Source organism: Ranitomeya imitator, chromosome 4, assembly GCF_032444005.1.
Source record: "Ranitomeya imitator isolate aRanImi1 chromosome 4, aRanImi1.pri, whole genome shotgun sequence".
Classification (NCBI taxonomy): domain Eukaryota; kingdom Metazoa; phylum Chordata; class Amphibia; order Anura; family Dendrobatidae; genus Ranitomeya; species Ranitomeya imitator.
In genome coordinates, this window is record NC_091285.1 from 12,427,995 (window position 1) to 12,449,140 (window position 21,146).

Consider the following 21,146-nt stretch of genomic DNA (forward strand, 5'->3'; position numbering starts at 1 on the left):
TGATAGACACCTCTCTATTACTAACACCAGAGCTTGAGAGGAACCAGAAGACCACAGTGTCTGATTTCTCCTACTCCTGTACTGTTTAGAAGCACTTCACCTTCATACACCATGTTCCAAATTATTATGCAAATGATATTTTTCTCGGATTTTCAAAAAATGGTCGGTGCAAATGACCATCAGTTTAATAAAAGTCATCACCCGTTAGATTATACATCGAATTTTATTGAAGAAACCACCCAATGATAACAGTATAATCTCCAAAAAGAATAAAAATTCAAAATGCAATGTTCCAAATTGTTAGGCACAGTAGAATTCGCAGCATTAGGAGGTCACATTTACTGAACAAAAAAGCTATTTAACTCCAAAACATCATAATAGGCCAAGTTACATGTTAACATAGCAACCCTTCTTTGATATCACCTTCACAATTCTTGCATCCATTGAACTTGTGAGTTTTTGGAGAGTTTTTGCTTGTATTTCTTTGCATGAAGTCAGAATAACCTCCCAGAGCTGCTGTTTTGATGTGAAATGCCTCCCACCCTCATAGATCTTTTGTTTGATGATACCCCAAAGGTAAAGGGTTGAGGTCAAGGGATGATGGTGGCCACACCATGAGTTTATCTCCTTTTATGACCATAGCAGCCAATGACTCAGAGGTATTTTTTGCAGCATGAGATGGGGCATTGTCATGCATGAAGATCATTTTGCTCCTGAAGGCAGGTTTCTGCTTTTTATACCATGGAAGAAAGTTGTCAGTCAGAAACTCTATATACTTTGCAGAGGTCATTTTCACACCTTCAGGAACTTTAAAGGGCCCTACCAGCTGTTCCCCATGATTCAGGCCCAAAATATGACTCCTCCACCTCCTTGCTGACGTCAGAGCCTTGTTGGGACATGGTGGCCATCCACCAACCATCCACTACTCAATCCATCTGGACCATCCAGGGTTGCTCGACACTCATCAGTAAACAAGACTGTTTGAAAATTAGTCTTCATGTATGTCTGGGCTCACTGCAACCGTTTCTGCTTGTGAACACTGTTTAGGGGTGGCCAAATAGTAGGTTTATGAACAAAAGCAAGCCTTTAAAGGATCCTACACCTTGGGGTTCGAGGGACTCCAGAGGCACCAGCAGCTTCAAATAACTGTTTGCTGCTTTGTAATGGTATTTTGGCAGCTGCTCTCTTAATCCAATGAATATATCTGGCAGAAACCTTCCTCATTATGCCTTTATCTGCATGAACTCTCTCTGTGCTCTGTTTCAGTCACAAATCTCTTCACAGTATGATGATCACTCAGTTTTTGTGAAATATCTAATGTTTTCATACGTTGACCAAGGCATTGCACTATTTAACGCTTTTCAGCAGCAGAGAGATCCTTTTTATTTCCCATATTGCTTGAAACCTGTGGCCTGCTTAATAATGTGTAACATAATTTTTAAGTAGTTTTCCTTTAATTAGAATCACCTGGAAAACTAATTATCACATGTGTTTAAGATTGATTTCAGTGATCCGTTGAGCCCTGAGACACAATTCCATCCACGAGTTTATTTGAAAAACAAAACAATTAAATATTTGACACTTAAATCCAATTTGCATAATAATTTGGAACACACTGTATTAAATGGTGCAGGTTTCTTTTAGCAGTGCAGGGGTTAATCTCAGTTGAGAGCTCTTGGAAACTTTCCTGCATTAAGGCTCTCAGCTGTTCACTGTTAGCCACTCCCATCTCCTATAAAATCTGAGCCCTGGCTAGTACTCATTGCCAGAGGTAGCTGATGCTGCATGGTTAGGTGATGGTGGTTGGTGGCTGGTGTTTGAGAAGGCTTTTGGTGGATTTATTGCTATGTTTTGGTGTGTGCTAATTCCCCTCCTTATCCTACTTTGGTTTTACCCCATCCTCCATTCCTCGGCATTTACATTAGTTGTGTGTGTATATTTGTATGATTGGTATTTTCCTTTATCCCTGTTTGTATTACCTGGTTAGGCTGGTTGGTGTATTAAGGTACACTACAACTCCCCTCCTCCCTGGAACAGACTGAGGGTGGATTCTTGAGATAAGGCAAGGTACATGGTCCTGGCGTCTTCACCATCAAAAGTAGTTTGGGGAACAGGACAAGCTTGGACGCCTCTAGCGTTATGGACAGAGAAGGAGCACCTGGCCCCGGGACTACAGACATCAGAGTCGTGACAATGCCACTCTCCACTAACCTTGGTGTGGGACTCCCACCAGTCCCGAGAACATGGCTGTAAAATGCCCCGTGGGAATAGAACAGTGATCACACGTGAGCCACTCCTTCATTCATTCTTTATGCACCGATCGGAGATAGTCGAACAGTGCGCTTGATTATTTCCAATCAGTTTCATATTCAATGGAGTTTCTACAATACAAACTGTCGATTCTGCTAAACTTCTAGTAATAAAAGCACATGGGCAAAATAGAGAAAAAAGTGCAGCCCAGGATATTTTCCAAGAGAAAAAAAATCAAACTTCAGCCCTGGACACAATAATGATCCTCGTTATGACTGAACATGGAATATAACCAGAACAACAAGTTTAGCCGCGCCTTTTGGCTTTTCTGCTAAACATGAATAACACATTTCTTATTCATTCTTTCTGCTCTGAGCGATGGCATCTGCTGGTCTAAGAAAGGAGCTGAACTGCCCCATCTGTATGGACATTTATACTGATCCCGTAACCCTGAGATGTGGACACAACTTCTGCCGGGTCTGTATTGATGGATTGCTGGATACAGAGGGCGGATATGGAGATTATTCCTGTCCTCAATGTAGAGCAACATTTCACAAGTGGCCTCCACTACAGAAGAACATAACTCTGTGTAATGTAGTGGAGAATTTCCTGGCAACCCAACCACATCAGGAGGAGATCACCGGGATCCGCTGCACTTACTGCATTCACTCTCCGGTACCTGCTGTGAAATCCTGTCTACACTGTGAGGCTTCTCTGTGTGAGAAACACCTAAAACTTCACAGTAAAGGACCAGAACACGTCCTCACTGAGCCCAGCACTTCTCTGGAGACCAGGAAATGTTCTGTGCATAAGAAGATCCTGGAATATTACTGCACTGAGGACGCTGCTTGTATCTGTGTGTCCTGCAGTTTGGCCGGAGAACATCGGGGACATCGGGTGGAGCTGCTGGATGAGGCCTCTGAGAAGATGAAGGAGAAACTGAGAAATGTTCTGCAGAAACTGAACACAAAGAAGAAGAAGACTGAGGAAAGAGTCCGGAGTCTGGAGGATCGAAGGAGAAAAGCTCAAGAAAAATCATCTGGAGAAGCCAAAAGAGTCACTGCCCTGTTTATAGACATCAGGAGACGGGTGGACGACCTGGAGAAGATGGTCCTGAGTGACATCTCCAGGCAGGAAGAGAAGATGTCACAGTCACTGTCTGATGTGATCCAGAAGCTGGAAATAAAGATGGACGAGCTGTCCAGGAAGATGAGACACATTGAGGAGCTGTGTAACATGACGGATCCACTGACTGTCTTACAGGAACCAGACAACGGTGACTTGTGTGATCCTGAGGAGGAGGAAGGTGATGAGGACAGAGGGGGACATGATGGAGGTGATGAGGACAGAGGAGGACATGATGAAGGTGATCGGGGTGCGGAGCTGATCTCACACATATCACACACATTATCTGCTATGATAAGAGATATAAATGTGATCTTCCATGTTCAGGATCCTGCAGACATATTACTGGATGTAAACACAGCTGATAATAATCTCCTTATATCAGACGACCTGAAAACTGCGACCTGGACAGAAAGACAGAATCGTCCAGAAACAGCAGAGAGATTCCAGTGTAATCAGGTGATGAGCGGGAGGAGATTTACCTCAGGACGACATTACTGGGATGTGGAGATCAGGAGATCTGGATTGTGGGGTGTGGGGATTTGTTACCCCAGTATAGACCGGAGAGGGCGTCAGTCATACATTGGATGTAATAACAAGTCCTGGGGTTTATATGCAGGATGGTTGTGTAATAATCAGTGTTCAGTGAAACATGACAGTAAAGTGATCCCATTACCTCACCAGATCTCCAGTGATCGGTTCAGAATATGTCTGGATTATGAGGCCGGGCAGTTGTCCTTTTATGAGCTGTGTGACCCCATCAGACACTTACACACCTTCACTGCCGCCTTCTCCGAGCCTCTACATGCTGCGTTATATGTATATAATGGTTCTATAAAGATATCAGGAGGAGCTGAGAGGAATCGTAAATGAAGGAGCAATCTTGCCACATGATTTAGGATAAAAGCTGGAGAGCGTCTGGTCGGACTTTTATCCTTAAGTCATGTGACAAGGCTCATTGAATGGTCAATATTTCCAGTCGGTGGCACTAGAGCTCAAGTCCTCTTCATCTCCAGAGACAATTTGCATATCCATACAAACATTAACCCCTTATGGGCTGTGGACTCCTTTGGTTGAGGGAAATTATATATATATTACTGTTTTTCTTTAGTTGTACTAAGTTTCAGGCTGCAATCTTCATCCATTCCCAGACCTCCTAATATGCAGCTCACAATCTGTTCCCAGTTTCAGACTGGTCTCCTGTGGTCGTGTCCCTCTCAGTAATACAGGTTGGATGTGAGGTTTGTGTGACAAAGATGCTGCCGTCTTCTTCAGATCTCATGTGTCAGCACAGCTTCATTCCTGGACTGATTTCCCATGCATAATATCTACAATTGCAAAATGGTAGAAAATGTTTAATGAAGGTTATTTAGAAAGCAAATTAATATTTAAAAATACAGTGTGAAGGTGACCATATTATTAAAACCAGCGCTCCAACATTGTAACCCATATATTGCCATTGAGTCTATTATAACAGTATAATGTAGAGACTTTTTATTATATATATATATATATGTTTAAGAGATGAACAGTAAATGCATACTTCTGTTAATATACCGAATAAGCCCAGACTAGCGCCACCTCCCTGAGTTATCATCAAGCTCATAGAGGTGTAGCACTGACCTTACGCCTCTGTTCACACTCTGATCCTGTACAGTACCTGCCTGACCATTTTTTATCTCCTGCCATTTACTCACATCAGTATATCTGCCTGTGCAGTATTATATCATTGTTAGCTAATTTCTAGCAGAGCTTAATTGTCCTGCAAAATTCCACAATTGGATTTGTAATAACTGAGCCGTGCAAAGCTGAAACACAAGCTGGGCTGTTTGTTACCCGCTGCTGACAGATCAGTGATGTGAAACCGCATATGCCCTCTATTGATACATAAAGCAGAAGATTATTTTCTGCCATATGCATAAAAATTTAACATTTTCAGTTTCGCATCCCTGATGTGACCTCTCACACTGCAGAGTCTTAAAGGGAACCTGTCACCCCGAAAATCGCGGGTGAGGTAATCCCACCGGCATCAGGGGCTTATCTACAGCATTCTGTAATGCTGTAGATAAGCCCCCGATGTTACCTGAAAAAGGAGAAAAAGACGTTATATTATACTCACCCAGGGGCGGTCACGCTGCTGGTCAGTTCGGATGGGCGTCTCCGGTCCGCTCCGGCGCCTCCTATCTTCTTTCCATGACGTCCTCTTCTGATCTTCAGCCACGGCTCCGGCGCAGGCGTACTTTGCTCTGCCCTCTTGAGGGCAGAGGATAGTACTGCAGTGCGCAGGCGCCGGAAAGGTCAGAGGCCCGGCGCCTGCGCACTGCAGTACTTTGTCTGCCCTCAACAGGGCAGAGCAAAGTACGCCTGCGCTGGAGCTGTGGCTGAAGATCAGAAGAGGACGTCATGGAAAGAAGAAAGGAGGCGCCGGAGCGGACCGGAGACGCCCATCCGACCTGACCAGCAGCGGGACCACCCCTGGGTGAGTATAATCTAACGTCTTTTTCTCCTTTTTCAGGATGTGTTACACCAGTATGGACAGGTGTGGACCTCAGTCATACATTGGAGATAATAACAAGTCCTGGTGTTTATATGGAGGGCTGGCATATAATAATCAATGTTCAGTCAGATATTATGGTAAGACATTCCAGTTACCTCACCAGATCTCCAGTGATCGGTTCAGAATATGTCTGGATTATGAGGCCGGGCAGTTGTCCTTTTATGAGCTGTGTGACCCCATCAGACACTTACACACCTTCACTGCCGCATTCTCCGAGCCCCTTCATGCTGCATTTTATGTATTTGGAGGATGTTTAGATATATCAGGAGGCTCCAGAGCTGTGAGGAACCATCAAGCTCGAAAAAAATCTGCCCAAAGATTCAGAAATTAAGCAATCTGATTGGACCACCCTTCAGCCAGTTGGGTGCTGTTGTGAGAGAGGCAATAGCTCAGCCCTTCCTGTTTTCTCCAGGTTATCATGTTAGAGTTATGGACGCCTTTGACATGTAAGAAATGTGTACATGTTAGTGATTTCCATCATTTTCATTAGGTTTCAGGCTGAAATATTCATTTAGAATGGATGAAAAAAAAACAAAAAACAAACATAAAGACAACACAAAATGTAAGAATGTATGTCTTAAAAATTGCATTATTTTTAGAAAATCCTGAGAAATAGCACAAAATTCAAATCAATAATATTCACATCTAAGAGAGGTCAGACCTCAGGGCCTGAACCGTCATAATGGTGAACACACAGAGCCGTCAGGTGAAACACAAAAATAGCAGGATCATAAAGGTTCATCGCTTTATACCGAAATAAACTAATCCCTAAATAAATGATGAAATAGATAATACAGTTTCCAAAGCTTTGTAAATACAAGTGAAGAAATGACATTACTGCCCACAGTGGATGTGGAGACCCCATGCGTATAGCTGTCATGAGCGCTTCATCAGGAGCGCCTTATCCTGCCAAATTCTGAGTCATAATTTTATTTTTTATCAATTACTAATATTTTCATTTGTGTGATTTTTTTTAAATACGTTCCACTATTTCATTACTTTTTTAAATCCAGATAATGTGAAGATCAACAATTTACAATGTTATTAATTTTTTTTTACAGATTTTCTCACTTAAATAATGTGATAAAATAATTGTTTAGGCCTTTATAGATGTATCAGTACAAACTATGTATAGGTTTTTATGCCTTATTGTTTTAGCAGACTAAAAACACTTTTTTTCCTGGATTCCGAGACCCAATGTCATGTCGTCTTGTGTGCGCCTTCCTCCCAGTATGTTGCTTGTGTAATCAGTTCCTACCTATAATTTGGATGTTCCACTCCACAATCTGTGGATCTGTGTATCCCCCTCTCCGCTGCTATCGGTAAAGCCCCCATGTACATTATATAGCTGAACTATTTTTCGGATTACATTTATCTCTCCTGAGACCTCCTTACACTGGGATGGACCAATTGCTCCTATGTTTCCTATGAAAGAGTCGCTGCCAGACTTGACTGGCGGTGGCTTATCTCCCAGAAAACAGTCATAAAATAAAAATCAGCACAATAAATAAATACTAGTCGTTTTAAGAAACAAAATTTAGAATATAAGCAGTAAATAGATGTCCTGCAGTAAGTAAATAAATTGTAGTAATACATGTAAAAAAAAAATCCTAGGGTACTCAGTGGACACTATTTTGGTTAAAAAATTCATAAAACTCAACCCACCGCGACAAGGTGACCCAATCAGGATGGTGACCTATGTGCCTGAAGTCCTCAAAATAGATGGATGCCGAGCAGGACCCTGACCTAACTGTGGGAAGCTAAATACACAAGATGAGCAGCCCAACACTAATGTGTAATGTGGGGGAGGATGTGGTAAGAATATTATAAAGCTCATATAAAAACAGTACAGAACAAAAAAAAAGATGAAGCGCTTGTTGACTGGTTGTTTTACTGCATCTATAAGCAAAAATGATAAATATCTGAAAAGTTATTGATTACTAATATTAATGAGAACGACTTTAAAATTTGGGTTTAAAATGATAATCATTCGGATAGAACGAAAATAGTGTAAAAAAACGCAAATAAAAAGGGAGAACAAATATATGAAATAAACTGTAATCGGTGGTTGTGGTCTAATTGGCTCTTTAATTTCGCAAGAACCAAAGTACAAAATCCCGAGAGTCCAGAAGGTTTTTATGATTGTTTAGATTAGACTTTTTCTGGGTTCTCGGTACTTGGATGTGATTGTATTAAAAAAGATCTTTCGAGAAGACGGCGCTGTTGTTCCCGTGCAGCTCACATGATCATCTCCGAGACCACGTTTAGCCAATATTCTGTATACATTCTGCAGGAACAAAATTACCATCACTGGGATGAGATTGATACCGAAGGCAAAAGAACAGTGTGGTCATACAACATATGTAAAAAAAAGTTTTATGCATGTTTGATTTGTGTCGCTGTGATTTTGGGGCAGTTCCCATACGTTCTGTAGACCGCACCAGCACTTAATAAAATAAATAACTGAACTTGATCAAAATTTTAATTTTTTTTCTTATATTTAATTTTTAATTTTGTTTAATTTGTAATGGGGTAATAGCTTTACTATATAGGTTGTATTTTTTCCCATTTTGGGGTTAATATATTCTACCAGGTGCTAAAATGTGCATTACATTAGATGTCCCACAAAGTATGTTACCAGCTTCATTTCATTATTCGGTAAAATCTTCCATGAGTTGTTTAATATGTTCTTATAAAACTAATTTTTGAAGCTTTAGATTTTCACATTTTCTTGCTGGTAACTTAATTTGTTCTGAGTCAGTGTCGGCCTTTTATAGACAGGTGAGATCAATTATTTGGGATTATTACTTTTCTCCAGGGTCGAGACGAGATATTTTGGTGCCGTATGAAGACAGATCAAGCAAGTAGGCCCTCCTCTTACATCCCCCAACACACACAGATCGGTCAGAGAGATGTAACAAGGTAGCATTAGCAGCGTCGTCTACTATTACCCCTACTGCCTGAATTTGCCCTCCGGCACCCTAACATAAGTTTCCGCCTTTTACACCCAAAAATACTGGCCATAGAAAAATTAGTGGCGTGAATTAACATTTAGATCTGGGAATATTCTGACTTTGTAACTAGAATGTGAGTGTAGGCTCCTGTGACACCGTTTCTATGTCAGTATTGGCCAGTACTCACAAAAGAGATTTCATCAGATAGCTTAACTCGACTGCGGAGGCACGTATGACGATAACAGAAGTTTTATTCTCAAGCTGAATTTGAATTCTTGCATTATGCACAATTGCAATGGATAAAACGACGATTCTAAAGCGAGAAATGCATGGAGATGAACTAGAAACATGGCTGACATACACTATCTGAGGAAGAAGGGAGGAGTTACTGACATCAGAGCTGGGCTACAGGGAGAGAGACAGGACAACCTTCTAAAAGGCAAACCTGATTACAAGGCAGTATGAAAACAACAGTACAATGATAACAATACTCTATAATTACCAAGCCATCGGACATGGCATCGAACTATGAACTGTTTGTTACATCTTTTTACCAAACTTTTTAATTAAGCCATTGATAAATAGCGATATTCATCCCTGACATCCCATCTTTTACTTATCAAACTCATGGGCATAAATGGAAATTAATATCACTGTAATTTAAAAAATACAAATTCCTCACAGCATGGCAGAAGTTGTAGCTAACACAGAGTAAGAGAGAAATGTGATTCTCATCACATACATTTTTTTAATCACATGTTCTCTTGATAAAGATAGCAGGAAATGTTGGGGTAGAATTTGGGGGTGTTTGTTTTATTATGTGTTTCTGAACATATCTGGATCATGGGAATCGCTGCGCTCAGTGTTAGCGATCGCTCACAAATAATGTATAACACGGCTCTCCAATATTTTATCGGATAGCACTCGGGCCAATGTTATGCTATGACGCAGTCGAGATCTGCGGTTTTTTTTTCAAATTGGATGACACTCACCCATACAAGTCTATGGATGAGTGTGAAATATTGGACTGCACTCAGATGACATCCGAGTGCAGTCTAGCATCCGTGTACTCAAACAATAGAGAAGATGGAGAAATTACGTTTTCCATCTTCTCACCTGTGCTGTGATTCTCACATCGAAGATAATCAGATCACAATAAGGCGACACTCGGCTCAAACTCGAAGCAAAGTTTGATTAATGTTTCATTACCACAATCGATCCAATTCTCTCACGTGAGAGAATCAACAATCGTGTGGCCTTATACAAATACCTTCCCGCTACATGTTTGACGTTTAATAACCTGTTTAATCAGGACGATCCGGCTTTGAATGTCACTCATGATCTGTAATCCGTTGTTCAGTCGGCGTTGGCTGCCATTATTCTTGGCAGAGTAAGATATATTTACACAGTTTACACAGAACGATGTGCTGCTGAGAACCGTGATCTTTTGTGCAGCACTTTGTGCATTCATGGGGTGATACTTTGCCTGTTTCCACTGCAAGATTATTGTGAAACATTTGTCCACAATAATCACCCTGGATTTAACCCTTCATGTGTAAGGCTAGGGTCACATTTGCGTTATGTGACCGCGTTTAACGGAGTACGTTACACCGCGGCATAACGCGGTGTAACGTAGTCCATTAACGCCGCCATAGCCTGTAATGGCGAACGCATCGCTAGCGCACACCCACATTGGGCGTGCGCTAGCGATGTGCCGTCATTTGAGTGACGGACCAGCGTTTCGCGGTCCGTTCCTAGCTAGCGCAGATCTGGGATCTGCGCTATCGGGATTGGCTAACGCGATCCCTTTTGGGGCATTGCGTTAGCGCAGTCCGTAGCGCTATGCGCTAGACGGACTGCCCTAACGCAATGTGACCCTAGCCTAAGGCTGGTTTCACAACGAAGAAAGGAGCTATGAAAATGTCACTGTTTCCTCTGATTACAGACTAAAATTGTGTCAGATGGATCCACTAACAACAATGGTGTACATTTGGACTCAGATAAAGTGTCTAATACTTTCATGCTGCTTTTATGGAAACCAAAAAGACCAGATTATAGTAAATGGCGTCCGTCTGACACTATTTGCATCTGTTGGGGGAAGATTCCATCTTGCAACTGAGGATCAAACTTAAGTCTGAATCTAGCAAAAGCCGTAATTTGTAAGGTATCCAGGGTTCTGCTGTCGTCACTAGCTCTCATGTATCAGCACAGCTTCATTCCTGGACTGATTTCTCCTTCAGCACTCTAATCTTAGCATCATTAACAATGTAAATGAATGATAATTCAGCCTGCCCTTCAGAAGCCCAGAAGTGTCTCCAAAATGTCCTTGTTTGATCTTCATATTACTGAGTCTCCCTATTATGATCCAGTTCCCGTATTATCAGCAATTATGGCATTGAAGGGGGTTCATACCGAGAAATAGTGAGAGCAGAGCTTGGTTTGGAGGCAGCCAGGAGGATTTTCATGCTAAACTAATGTATTTCTGTAGTTCATTGGATGTTCTCAACAACAGACGAGACCGACATCTTGGCCAAATAGGGAAATGTATGGAATTGGTGGTCAGACTGGATCACATGAACAAGATGCCAATAATTTATGGATATAACTGAGCTGGGATGAAATAGATTACACAGTGTTATATGTCTATGTATAAATTGCGGGTGGGATTCTTTAAGGATGCAGCAATATTTTGGGTACATTGTGTTGTGGCTGTGCTTGGGTTCTCATTAAAGTAAATGTAATCTAAGCCGGAGGACCAGGAACCGATCACTACTCACTATATGAGCTCTGCTGTCCCAGCTCTGAATACTGTGAACTTCCAGGGTCCTTAGCTCCAGGTATCACCTGTACGGTAGAGTAGAGGAGCTTGGTGTCAAACACCGACCAATCCAATTTTCATGACCTCATGGACATCCCCTTCAATTTATCCTGCAGTTCTGCTTCCCAAAGTTTCTGCTTTACAAATTTGCTCCATAGGAAAAATTCTGTGGTGTTAGCACTATAGGATCATAGGGGAAGAAATAGGATAATCTATCGTCACTGTAGGAAGCAGAATCTTTATAACACAAATCGTCTGAAGACATGGTCATTTGTAGGTTACTTTTGAGATTGAATGTGACACCCATAGGCCCTCCAGGTGACCTAACACAACATATGGACAGTGGTAGACTTTATTAGATAAACCCTTAAATATTATACCTCAGTCAATGAATTAGTGATCGATAAGCTCCTATTATTCCCTCTGGTGATGACATTAAACCCAAGTAGGGCTCTTTAAGACTTCCGTGATCTCGGATCACAATGCATGCGCTGGCCGCGCATCTCCCAACCCCAAGACTGACAGCCTCATAGAAATATATGAACCTGTCACGCTCGGGGTTGGGAGACGAATGGCCACTCCGTATATTGTGATCCGAGATCGGACCGATGATCAGGGACGTCTGAAAAAGCTCTAACAGACGAAGGAAAACATAGCAACAAACGGCGGAGATTTATTGCTTTGGCAGAAACAGGAAATAGAAGAAGTCACAATTCAGCACGGGCTGCAGTAATGACTCAAGGAAAAACACAAAATAAAAAATCTTTATAGCACAAAAACCTGAGTGATAGTGACAAAACCGACCTTAAGTACTGTAGGTATTTTATGAAATCGTCACTAAACCTGCAGATACAGCCAGAAGGACAAGTTCAGGCCCTCGCTTTCTAGTAATTGTGGGTCACACCCACTGGGTGTTTACGGGAGAATTTTACTTTCATTTCTTCCTTCTGCTTTCAGCGATGGCGTCTGCTGGTCTCAGAAAGGAGCTGGAATGTTCCATCTGTCTGAGCCTGTATACGGATCCTGTAACCCTGAGATGTGGACACAACTTCTGCCGGGTCTGTATTGATCAGGTCCTGAATACACGGGACGAGTCTGGAGATTATTCCTGTCCTGAATGTAGAGAAATGTTTCGGAGGCGACCAGCACTGATAAGGAACATAACTCTGAGTAATGTTGTGGAGAACTTCTTGTCTACTGAGCCACATCAGGAGGAGATCACCGGGATCTGCTGCACTTACTGTTTTCACTCTCCGGTACCTGCTGTGAAATCCTGTCTACACTGTGAGGCTTCTCTGTGCGAGAAACACCTAAAACTTCACAGTAAAGGACCAGAACACGTCCTCACTGAGCCCAGCACTTCTCTGGAGACCAGGAAATGTTCTGTCCATAAGAAGATCCTGGAATATTACTGCACCGAGGACGCCGCTTGTATCTGTGTGTCCTGCAGTTTGGTTGGGGAACATCGGGGACACCGGGTGGAGATGCTGGATGAGGCCTCAGAGAAGAAGAAGAAGAAACTGAGAAATGTTCTCCAGAAACTGATCACAAAGAGAGAGAAAACAGAGGAAAGAGTCAAGAGTCTGGAGGAACGCAGGAGAAAAGTTAAAGAAAAATCATCTGGAGAAACCAAAAGAGTCACTGCCCTGTTTATAGACATCAGAAAATGGGTGGACGAGCTGGAGAAGCGGGTCCTAAGTGAGATCTCCAGGTGGGAAAAGCAGATGTCCCTGTCTGATGTGATCCAGAAGCTGGAAATAAAGAAGGACGACCTGTCCAGGAAGATGAGGAACATTGAGGAGCTGTGTAACATGACGGATCCACTGACTGTCTTACAGGATCCAAACATCGGTGACTTGTGTGATCCTGAGGAGAAGGAAGGTGATGAGGACAAAGGAGGACATGATGGAGGTGATGAAGACACATGGGGACATAATGGAGGTGATGAAGACAGATGGGGACATGATGGAGGTGATCGGGGTGCGGAGCTGATCTCACACATATCACACACATTATCTGATATGATAAGAGATATAAATGTGATCTTTCATGTGGAGGATCCTGCAGACATATTACTGGATGTAAACACGGCTGCTAATAACCTCCTTATATCAGACGACCTGAAAACTGCGACCTGGACAAGAATAACACAGAATCGTCCAGAAACAGCAGAGAGATTCCAGGGTTATCAGGTGATGAGCGGGAGGAGATTTACCTCAGGACGACATTACTGGGATGTGGAGATCAGTAGATCTGAGTGGTGGAGTGTGGGGATGTGTTACCCCAGTATAGACAGGAGGGGGCAGAAGTTATACATTGGAGATAATAACAAGTCCTGGTGTTTACATAAAGGGCGGGTGAATAATAATCAGTATTCAGTGATGCATGGCAGTAAAGTGATCCCGTTACCTCTCGGGATCTCCAGTGATAGAGTCAGGATATGTCTGGATTATGAGGCCGGGCAGTTGTCCTTTTATGAGCTGTGTGACCCCATCAGACACTTACACACCTTCACTGCCGCCTTCTCTGAGCCCCTACATGCTGTGTTATGTGTATTAAATGGTTCTATAAAGATATCATGGAGGAGCTGTGAGGAAACGTTGCCCTAGAAGAAATCTACCCAGTGACAGATTACATCACGGTGATTAGAATATGATTGGTGAAGCAATCAGCCAATAGAATGCACCGGTGGGAGGGGTATAGCTGGTGTCTGTAGATAAATATTATGGGGTCATCTCCTTTTAGTAAGGCTATGTGAACATGCTGCGGAAAAAAAGGCGCAGAAACGCTGAGGGTTACATTCCGCAGCATGTCAATTCTTTGTGCGGATTCCGCAGCGGTTTACACCTGCTCCATAATAGAAAACCGCAGGTGGAATCCACACAAAATCCGCATAAAATCCGCAGTAAATGTGCACATACCCTAAATGTTCAGCCCCGGATACAGTTTGGTATAGATTGCGGCTCTTCTCACCGTCCTCGGTGTCGGTGCTGAGTTTCTAGTGCTGCTTCCGATGTCCGGTATAGGATGCGGCACTGACGTCATGTTGACAGCGCAACAACCAATCAGTGAGCTCAGCATCTCTGCGGGAGGCATGCTATCCACACGGGCAGAGCCGTTGAGCTCACTGATTGGCTGCTGCACTTTCGAAGTCGCATCAAGGCTTTAGCCAATACCGGACATTAGAATCAGCATCAGGAGCTCAGCGCTGGAACCGCGGACGGTCAGGACGGCCCAGTTTACTGTTTTATGACAAATTTCTGTGATAGAAATATGTATATCATGTAGATCTCACTTGCATGTATACGCCTTTAAATCATATATATATATAGATATATATATATATATTCCTATAAATCACATATACTTACACAAAGCAAATATATATATATCTATCTACTCAGCTACTTTATAATCAATTGCTTAAAATGGCTGACATAAACTAATATAAGCCAGACAGACTGTTCAGTGTTTTCCACCCAAAAAGCAGAAGAACTCCAGATGTATTAAGTGCTGATGAGTTGTCTCAACTGAGTCCTGGTCAGATGCCTCAACTTTGCCCTACATACCGAGAGCTACATTTTAGTTGCATAATCAGCAGTCATATGAGCATTAATCACAATATTCCATATATATCAGATAACCAATAACTGAATTGTATGTTAATTAACTAACCGCCCCAACCACTCCTTGCTATATGTTATTATAAAAACTATGTATCAGGAAATAAATCTCCAGTCTTTGATTGAATGTCAAGCTGTCATCACGTGTCAGACTCATTCATTCTTTAAGGGCTCAGAAATAATTGGGAGCGGCCGCAGCACACACGGGTAGATTTATCCAACCCAAATTTCCATATCAAATGGCGCCCAACGGCTCGGACGAAGATATCACAGGAGGGGATCCGGCTGACCGCACAGACGAGGGTGCGGGCCACGGCCTTGGCCCACGGGACGGAGACTGCAGCTCCATCAGAGTAAGGTAAGAAAATTCTATCATCTTACCTGAATGTCCCCTGTGCCCAGTCCGGGTCTGTACCTTTAGCCGGTCAGGTGTGGTCACCACCGCATTCCCAGGTAGTGTAAAAAGTCCGAGCCTGAACCTAAACCCTGGGATATAAGTCGAGGTGTCTGCTGTGTGCCGTGTATATGTTCTGTGTTTGTGTAACATCCGGGAGAAGAAAGGAACAGTGACTGTTTGTGGTTGCTGGGTAACAGACCGCAGGAGGTCAAATCGCTCGATAAGTTATTGCAGGATTCCCGTGCATAGGAGGGATAGTTAGTCTCGGGGCAGGTGGCTCCATATCCAGGCACGGGTAGTGATAACTTACAGGGCTACTGCAGATTCCCGTAGTGCCGACTATCTAGTTAGATAGCTTGGACCGGGGTGGTAGAAATCCCACCTGTTGTGTTTCTCACTCAGGTGGCCCGGGCATAGGTGTGCTCAGTGCGATTGGCAGTAGTCTGTTTTCCCAGCGCTTCTTGCACGTGTCACAAAATAATAAAGAGGGTGTCGAATCTCCTGGATGTCAATGTTCTTTGTCTGTTAATGTCATGTATTGTTGCTTGACTACATAGAATTGAAAAAGTTTTTTTTTCTTCTCTCTCCCCATCTGTTCTCTATTTAGAACTTCCCCTCCTCCATGCAGTTTGGAGAAATATATGCATTGTAAATCACACAGTCACAACCGTTTTTTTTTGTGTTTTTTTTCATATTCTTTTTCTTGCTAAGTTTCCTGTTTTTGCATATGTATGACATTTATTTGAAGAGGTGAAACTAAATGATATCTATCATTTTTGATGTGACATACATGATTTTTGGTATAACAGCAGCTGCTGATAAAAAGGGGAAGTGTGTCTCTGACTGCATTTGAGCGCAGCGTACACAGAAAAAAAAAAAAAAAAAGGAGGGGGGAGAGGAGAAGCCGTTTTAATTTTATTTTATTTTCTGTTTTTTGTTGCTTTTTTGAAGTCTTTAGACCTTTTTTTAAGTTTTTCAAAGTTTCTTTATTTTTCTGCCTCCTCACTTTTTTGTTGTTTAAAAGGGGTCTTTATTTATTTATTTTTCTTCCTTCTCTGTGAAGATCCTGAGTTTTGGATCGTGTACCCAGTTTTTTTATGGTTCTTTTATGTTTTGATTTCAACATCTTGCATCAATTTTTTGAAAGCTCCCTTTTTTCTTCTACTTTTCGTGTCTTTATATACTTACCTACTTGAGATTTTTTATTGTTGTGTTTTTTATTTCTTTTTTTTGCAATGGGGAATAATTTGGGCAAGCAACAGGAGAGCCTTTTGCTTCCTGATGAGAAAACGGCTCCTCAAATAGTAGCGGAGCATGAAGGTGTTAAGTACGTGAAGAATTTTAGAAGGTATAAAGTATGTGAAATTCATCAGAACGGCAGAATTCAAGCTGCAGAATGGCATGACGTAGAAAGGAAAATAAGGGAAGTTAGCTGATGTTACATTGCTCAATGCTGATATGTGGTATACAGTAGCAGCAGAGCTTACATTGTTTAGGTGGTACTGAAAGATATGTGAAGGAGCCAGGAAGAAAGGCCGTACTGGGGGCCCACGGCACGTAAAGGGAGGCCGCCATGACGGGGTTACGTGGGACCTGGGGAGCTGGAGCAGTTAGAAGGGATACGGTGGTAAGGGGTTAACTGGGAACTTGAGGGGTGGCTTTAGGGGCATTTTTTGAAAATAAGGGGTGGAACTAGGGGACTGTGGGGAGGGGGCACATAAAAAGGGGCACGCTCCTCACGCAGGCATCCATTTTAGGTGCCTGCGTGACAAGTGAGGAATCTCTGTCACACTTACCAGAATGGACGTGGAAGCGATCCTCCAGCGTCTCCGGACGGCAGCCAGCTCCCAGGGGACAGATTGGCTGAATGCATCCGTTAACAGCCTTCTCCAGGGGACATCGGGAGCACCATCGCAGGCACCGCAGGACGGGCGCCGGCCGCGGAGGACTAGGCCTCCGGCGCGCCTAAGCCCGGACATCATCCCCAGGGCCCGGCGCCGAAATAGGAGCCCCTCTGCGGACCCTCCGGTAAGCAGCGCTGTTCCCTCCACCTCACAGCGCGGCGCCGGGAGGAATCCTCCAGTGCGGCGGGGCCTACAACGGGGGGTGGATCCTTCCTCCCCTCCTTCAGTGTCCGGGCGACGTGGGGCGGCAGGAGCAGGAGCCGGTACGGCGGCCGTCAGCATGCCCGCTGGCGCCGCTCAGCGTGGGAGGCAGCGACAGCCGAGGAGACGGGGGTCAGGTGCGGTGGCCCCTCAGCGCCGAGGATTATGCGGGCGGCAGTCGGCTGGCCCTGGCATCAGCGTGCGGCCTTCTGCAGTGCACAGCTCTGGAGTCTTCAACGCAGCAGCGCCCTCTGCTGGTGGTGGCCTGGATATTGCTAGTTCTGCGCCCTCTGCTGGTGTTGGCCGGGATTTTCCTGCAGCTGCGCCCTCTGCTGGTGATGGCCGGGATTTTCCTGGATCTGCGCCCTCTGCTGGTGATGGCCGGAACTTTCCTGGATCTGCGTCCTCTGCTGGTGGTGGCGGAAATTTTCCGGATTCCGGCAGGCGACATTCCGTCGCTTCGGTACGTAGTGCCGGGGACGTATCCGTGGCAAGGAGCCGCACATCTTCCATCGGGCGGCAGGATGCTGGCTCGGCCTTTTCCCTTTCCGCAGCACCAGGGCAGTCGACGGCATCACCGAGTCGCCAGGACACGGATACGGCCGCCAGGAGTTCGGCGGGCAACATCGCGGATCAAGCCGGTCGGGATGCAGGACACCTTCGGCTGGGAGCTGGATCTTCGGCTGCTGGGCTCACAGCACCCAGGCAGCTAGGTGAGAACATTTTCCCTATCTTTAATTTGCCAGGCATAGTTTCCCCTGAAGCTAGGAATAGTGACATTACTTCGGGAGTTGCTAGCGGGGGTATGGGTTTAATCCTTAGAGGTTTAGGGGAGCTAGCGGGCTTGTGGGGGTCCGGTCTTAGCAGGGGGTCTTTGCCGTCAGCTGCTTGGTTGGGAAATACGGGGTCGTTTGAGGGGTCTAGACAGTTGTCTGAAGTTACGGGTACATCCAGCAGTGCGGGTCCTGCGGCAGACACGGGGAGCTCATCAAGGGAGAAGGACGGAACAGCACCAGGGCCTGGGTCAGGAATTGATGCACCAGGTGAGGGAGCTTTGCAGGATAAGGAAAAGGAGGATGTACCGCAACTAGACGATGCGGCTAGGGGGGAGGTCTATGTCTGCTTCGAGGGCCCGTTAGGGGCACATTTAAAACAAGAGGTTAGGGAAAAAATCTGGAAAGGGGAGTACATAGAAATATTTTCTCTTTTACCCCTAGAGAGATTTAATTTGGATAGACCTAGAAGGGAGGACTCTAAAAAAGAAGATGAGGAGAAACGGAGATATAGGCTGATTCCCAGATCATTTTCAAATTGGCTGCAAGCTTTCGCTATTATGGCTAGCGTAATCGGGGAGAAGGCCCCGGAAAATTGCTCGGCATTATTTTGTTACTTAGATGCCATAGGGGAGGCTTACAGGACCTATGGGGGACAGGGTTGGTTACGCTATGACGAACAGTTTCGTCAGCGTAAGGCTTTTAGGCCAAGTATCAGGTGGGATCACAAGGACATAGCGTTGTGGATGAGAGTTATGGTCCCGTCCCGTTTAGGTCAGACTAGCCAGCCTTTTCACGGGGGCGCCGGGAGTTCAGGGCAGTCAGGACACTCGGCGGCTTTGCAGAAGGGACTGTGTTTCGCCTTCAATGATGGCATATGCAGATTCGGGAGCAAGTGTAAATATAGGCACGAGTGTTCAACCTGCGGGGGGGTGCATAGCGCTTCAAAATGTTTCAGGGGTAACAGGCAAAAAGTTGGAGATTCAGCTGACAAAAGGGGTGACTCCGGTGCAGTGGGTCGTGATGGAGGCCTTTCTAAGTAGATACCCTGATAGGTCAGCTGCAGTTTTATTGCGCGACGGTTTTAAGGAGGGTTTCAAAATCCCTTATGTTGAGCAGGATGTTAGTTTAAAAAGAAAAAATTTGAAATCGGCGTTACAATTCCCGGAGGTCGTGTCGGAGAAGTTGAATAAGGAAGTTGCTCTGGGAAGAATGGCAGGCCCGTTTGTCGCCCCTCCGATTGCAAATCTGAGGGTGTCACCTCTTGGCGTGGTCCCTAAGAAAGAACCTAATAAATTTAGGTTAATCCATCACCTGTCATTTCCGAAGGGATCTTCGGTTAATGATGGTATTGATCCCGAGTTGAGTTCGGTGTCGTACTTATCATTCGATTCAGCGATGGAGTGGGTTAGAGCATGTGGAAAGGGGGCTAAGCTGGCTAAGACCGACATCGAAGCGGCCTTTCGTTTGTTGCCAGTTCATCCTGACAGTTTGCATTTATTGGGTTGTTTTTGGGATGGCGGCTTCTTTGTTGATCGTTGTCTTCCCATGGGTTGCTCGATTTCATGTGCTTACTTTGAGGCCTTCAGCACGTTCCTAGAATGGGTGGTGAAAGATGTGTCTGGGATACGCTCATGTTCGCACTATCTGGATGACTTTCTGTTTATAGGGCCAGCGGAATCAGCAGATTGTTCGATTTTGTTGCATACAATGGAGAGTGTGACAAAAAACTTCGGGGTGCCTTTGGCGGAGGATAAAACAGTTGGTCCGGTGACAGTGTTGAGCTTCCTAGGCATTGAAATCGACACGGTAGCAATGGAATGTAGGCTACCTGCAGACAAGGTTACCGCGTTGCGCCAAGATGTGGTTAATACGATTGGTTTGAAGAAGATAAATTTGCGCAGTTTGCAATCGTTGTTAGGGAAACTGAACTTTGCATGTAGGATCATGCCGATGGGTCGAGCGTTCTGCCGCCGCCTATCCTTGGCAACAGTAGGGGTAAAGTCCCCTTTGCATTTCATCAGGATAAAGAAAGAGTTTCGGGACGATTTGAAGATGTGGGCGGATTTTCTGGACGAGTACAATGGCAGATCTCTGTGGATTCAGCCGGTGGCAGATGCTACCTCCTTGGGCATTTTGGTGCATGTCGTTGAAATGAGTGGCTTTGGTCTTTTCTTTCATGGTAGCTGGTCAGCAGCGGCTTGGCCGGAAGAATGGAAGGAGGAGGGGTTAACAAACAACCGGCTACTGTTGCATTTGTTCCCCAGGGTAGTTGCGTTGGCCCTGTGGAGTGACAAATTGAGGAATTTGAAGAGTTCTTTTCATTGTGAGCATGTTGGAACGGTGACGGCGGTAAACTCGTTGTCAGCGGCTACGCCTGCAGTAGTGAAGGTCTTGCAGCACTTGGTTTTCCTGGGTCTTAAGTTTAACTTATGGATTGTATCTGAAGTTAGCTTGTCAGCGCCTGATCCAATAGTTGTTGCTCTTTCTCAATTTCAGTGGCAGCTTTTCCGGGATTTGGCACCACAGGCGGAGAGCGCGGGC

General features: G+C 44.4%; 2 protein-coding genes across 2 annotated transcripts; both read left to right on the plus strand.

The window, feature by feature from the left end:
- Positions 1-2,438: 2,438 nt before the first annotated feature.
- LOC138675082 (E3 ubiquitin/ISG15 ligase TRIM25-like) lies at positions 2,439-6,904 on the plus strand. The gene is made up of 2 exons (XM_069763061.1): positions 2,439-4,038; positions 6,015-6,904. Exons 1-2 carry the CDS (start codon positions 2,629-2,631, stop codon positions 6,261-6,263), a joined length of 1,659 nt encoding a protein of 552 aa, XP_069619162.1. The 5' UTR covers positions 2,439-2,628; the 3' UTR covers positions 6,264-6,904.
- A 5,667-nt stretch (positions 6,905-12,571) lies between these two features.
- On the plus strand, positions 12,572-15,467 carry LOC138675080 (E3 ubiquitin/ISG15 ligase TRIM25-like). Its single transcript, XM_069763059.1, has one exon. The coding sequence runs from the start codon at positions 12,664-12,666 to the stop codon at positions 14,311-14,313; it is 1,650 nt and encodes a 549-aa protein (XP_069619160.1). The 5' UTR covers positions 12,572-12,663; the 3' UTR covers positions 14,314-15,467.
- The last annotated feature ends 5,679 nt before the right edge of the window (positions 15,468-21,146 follow it).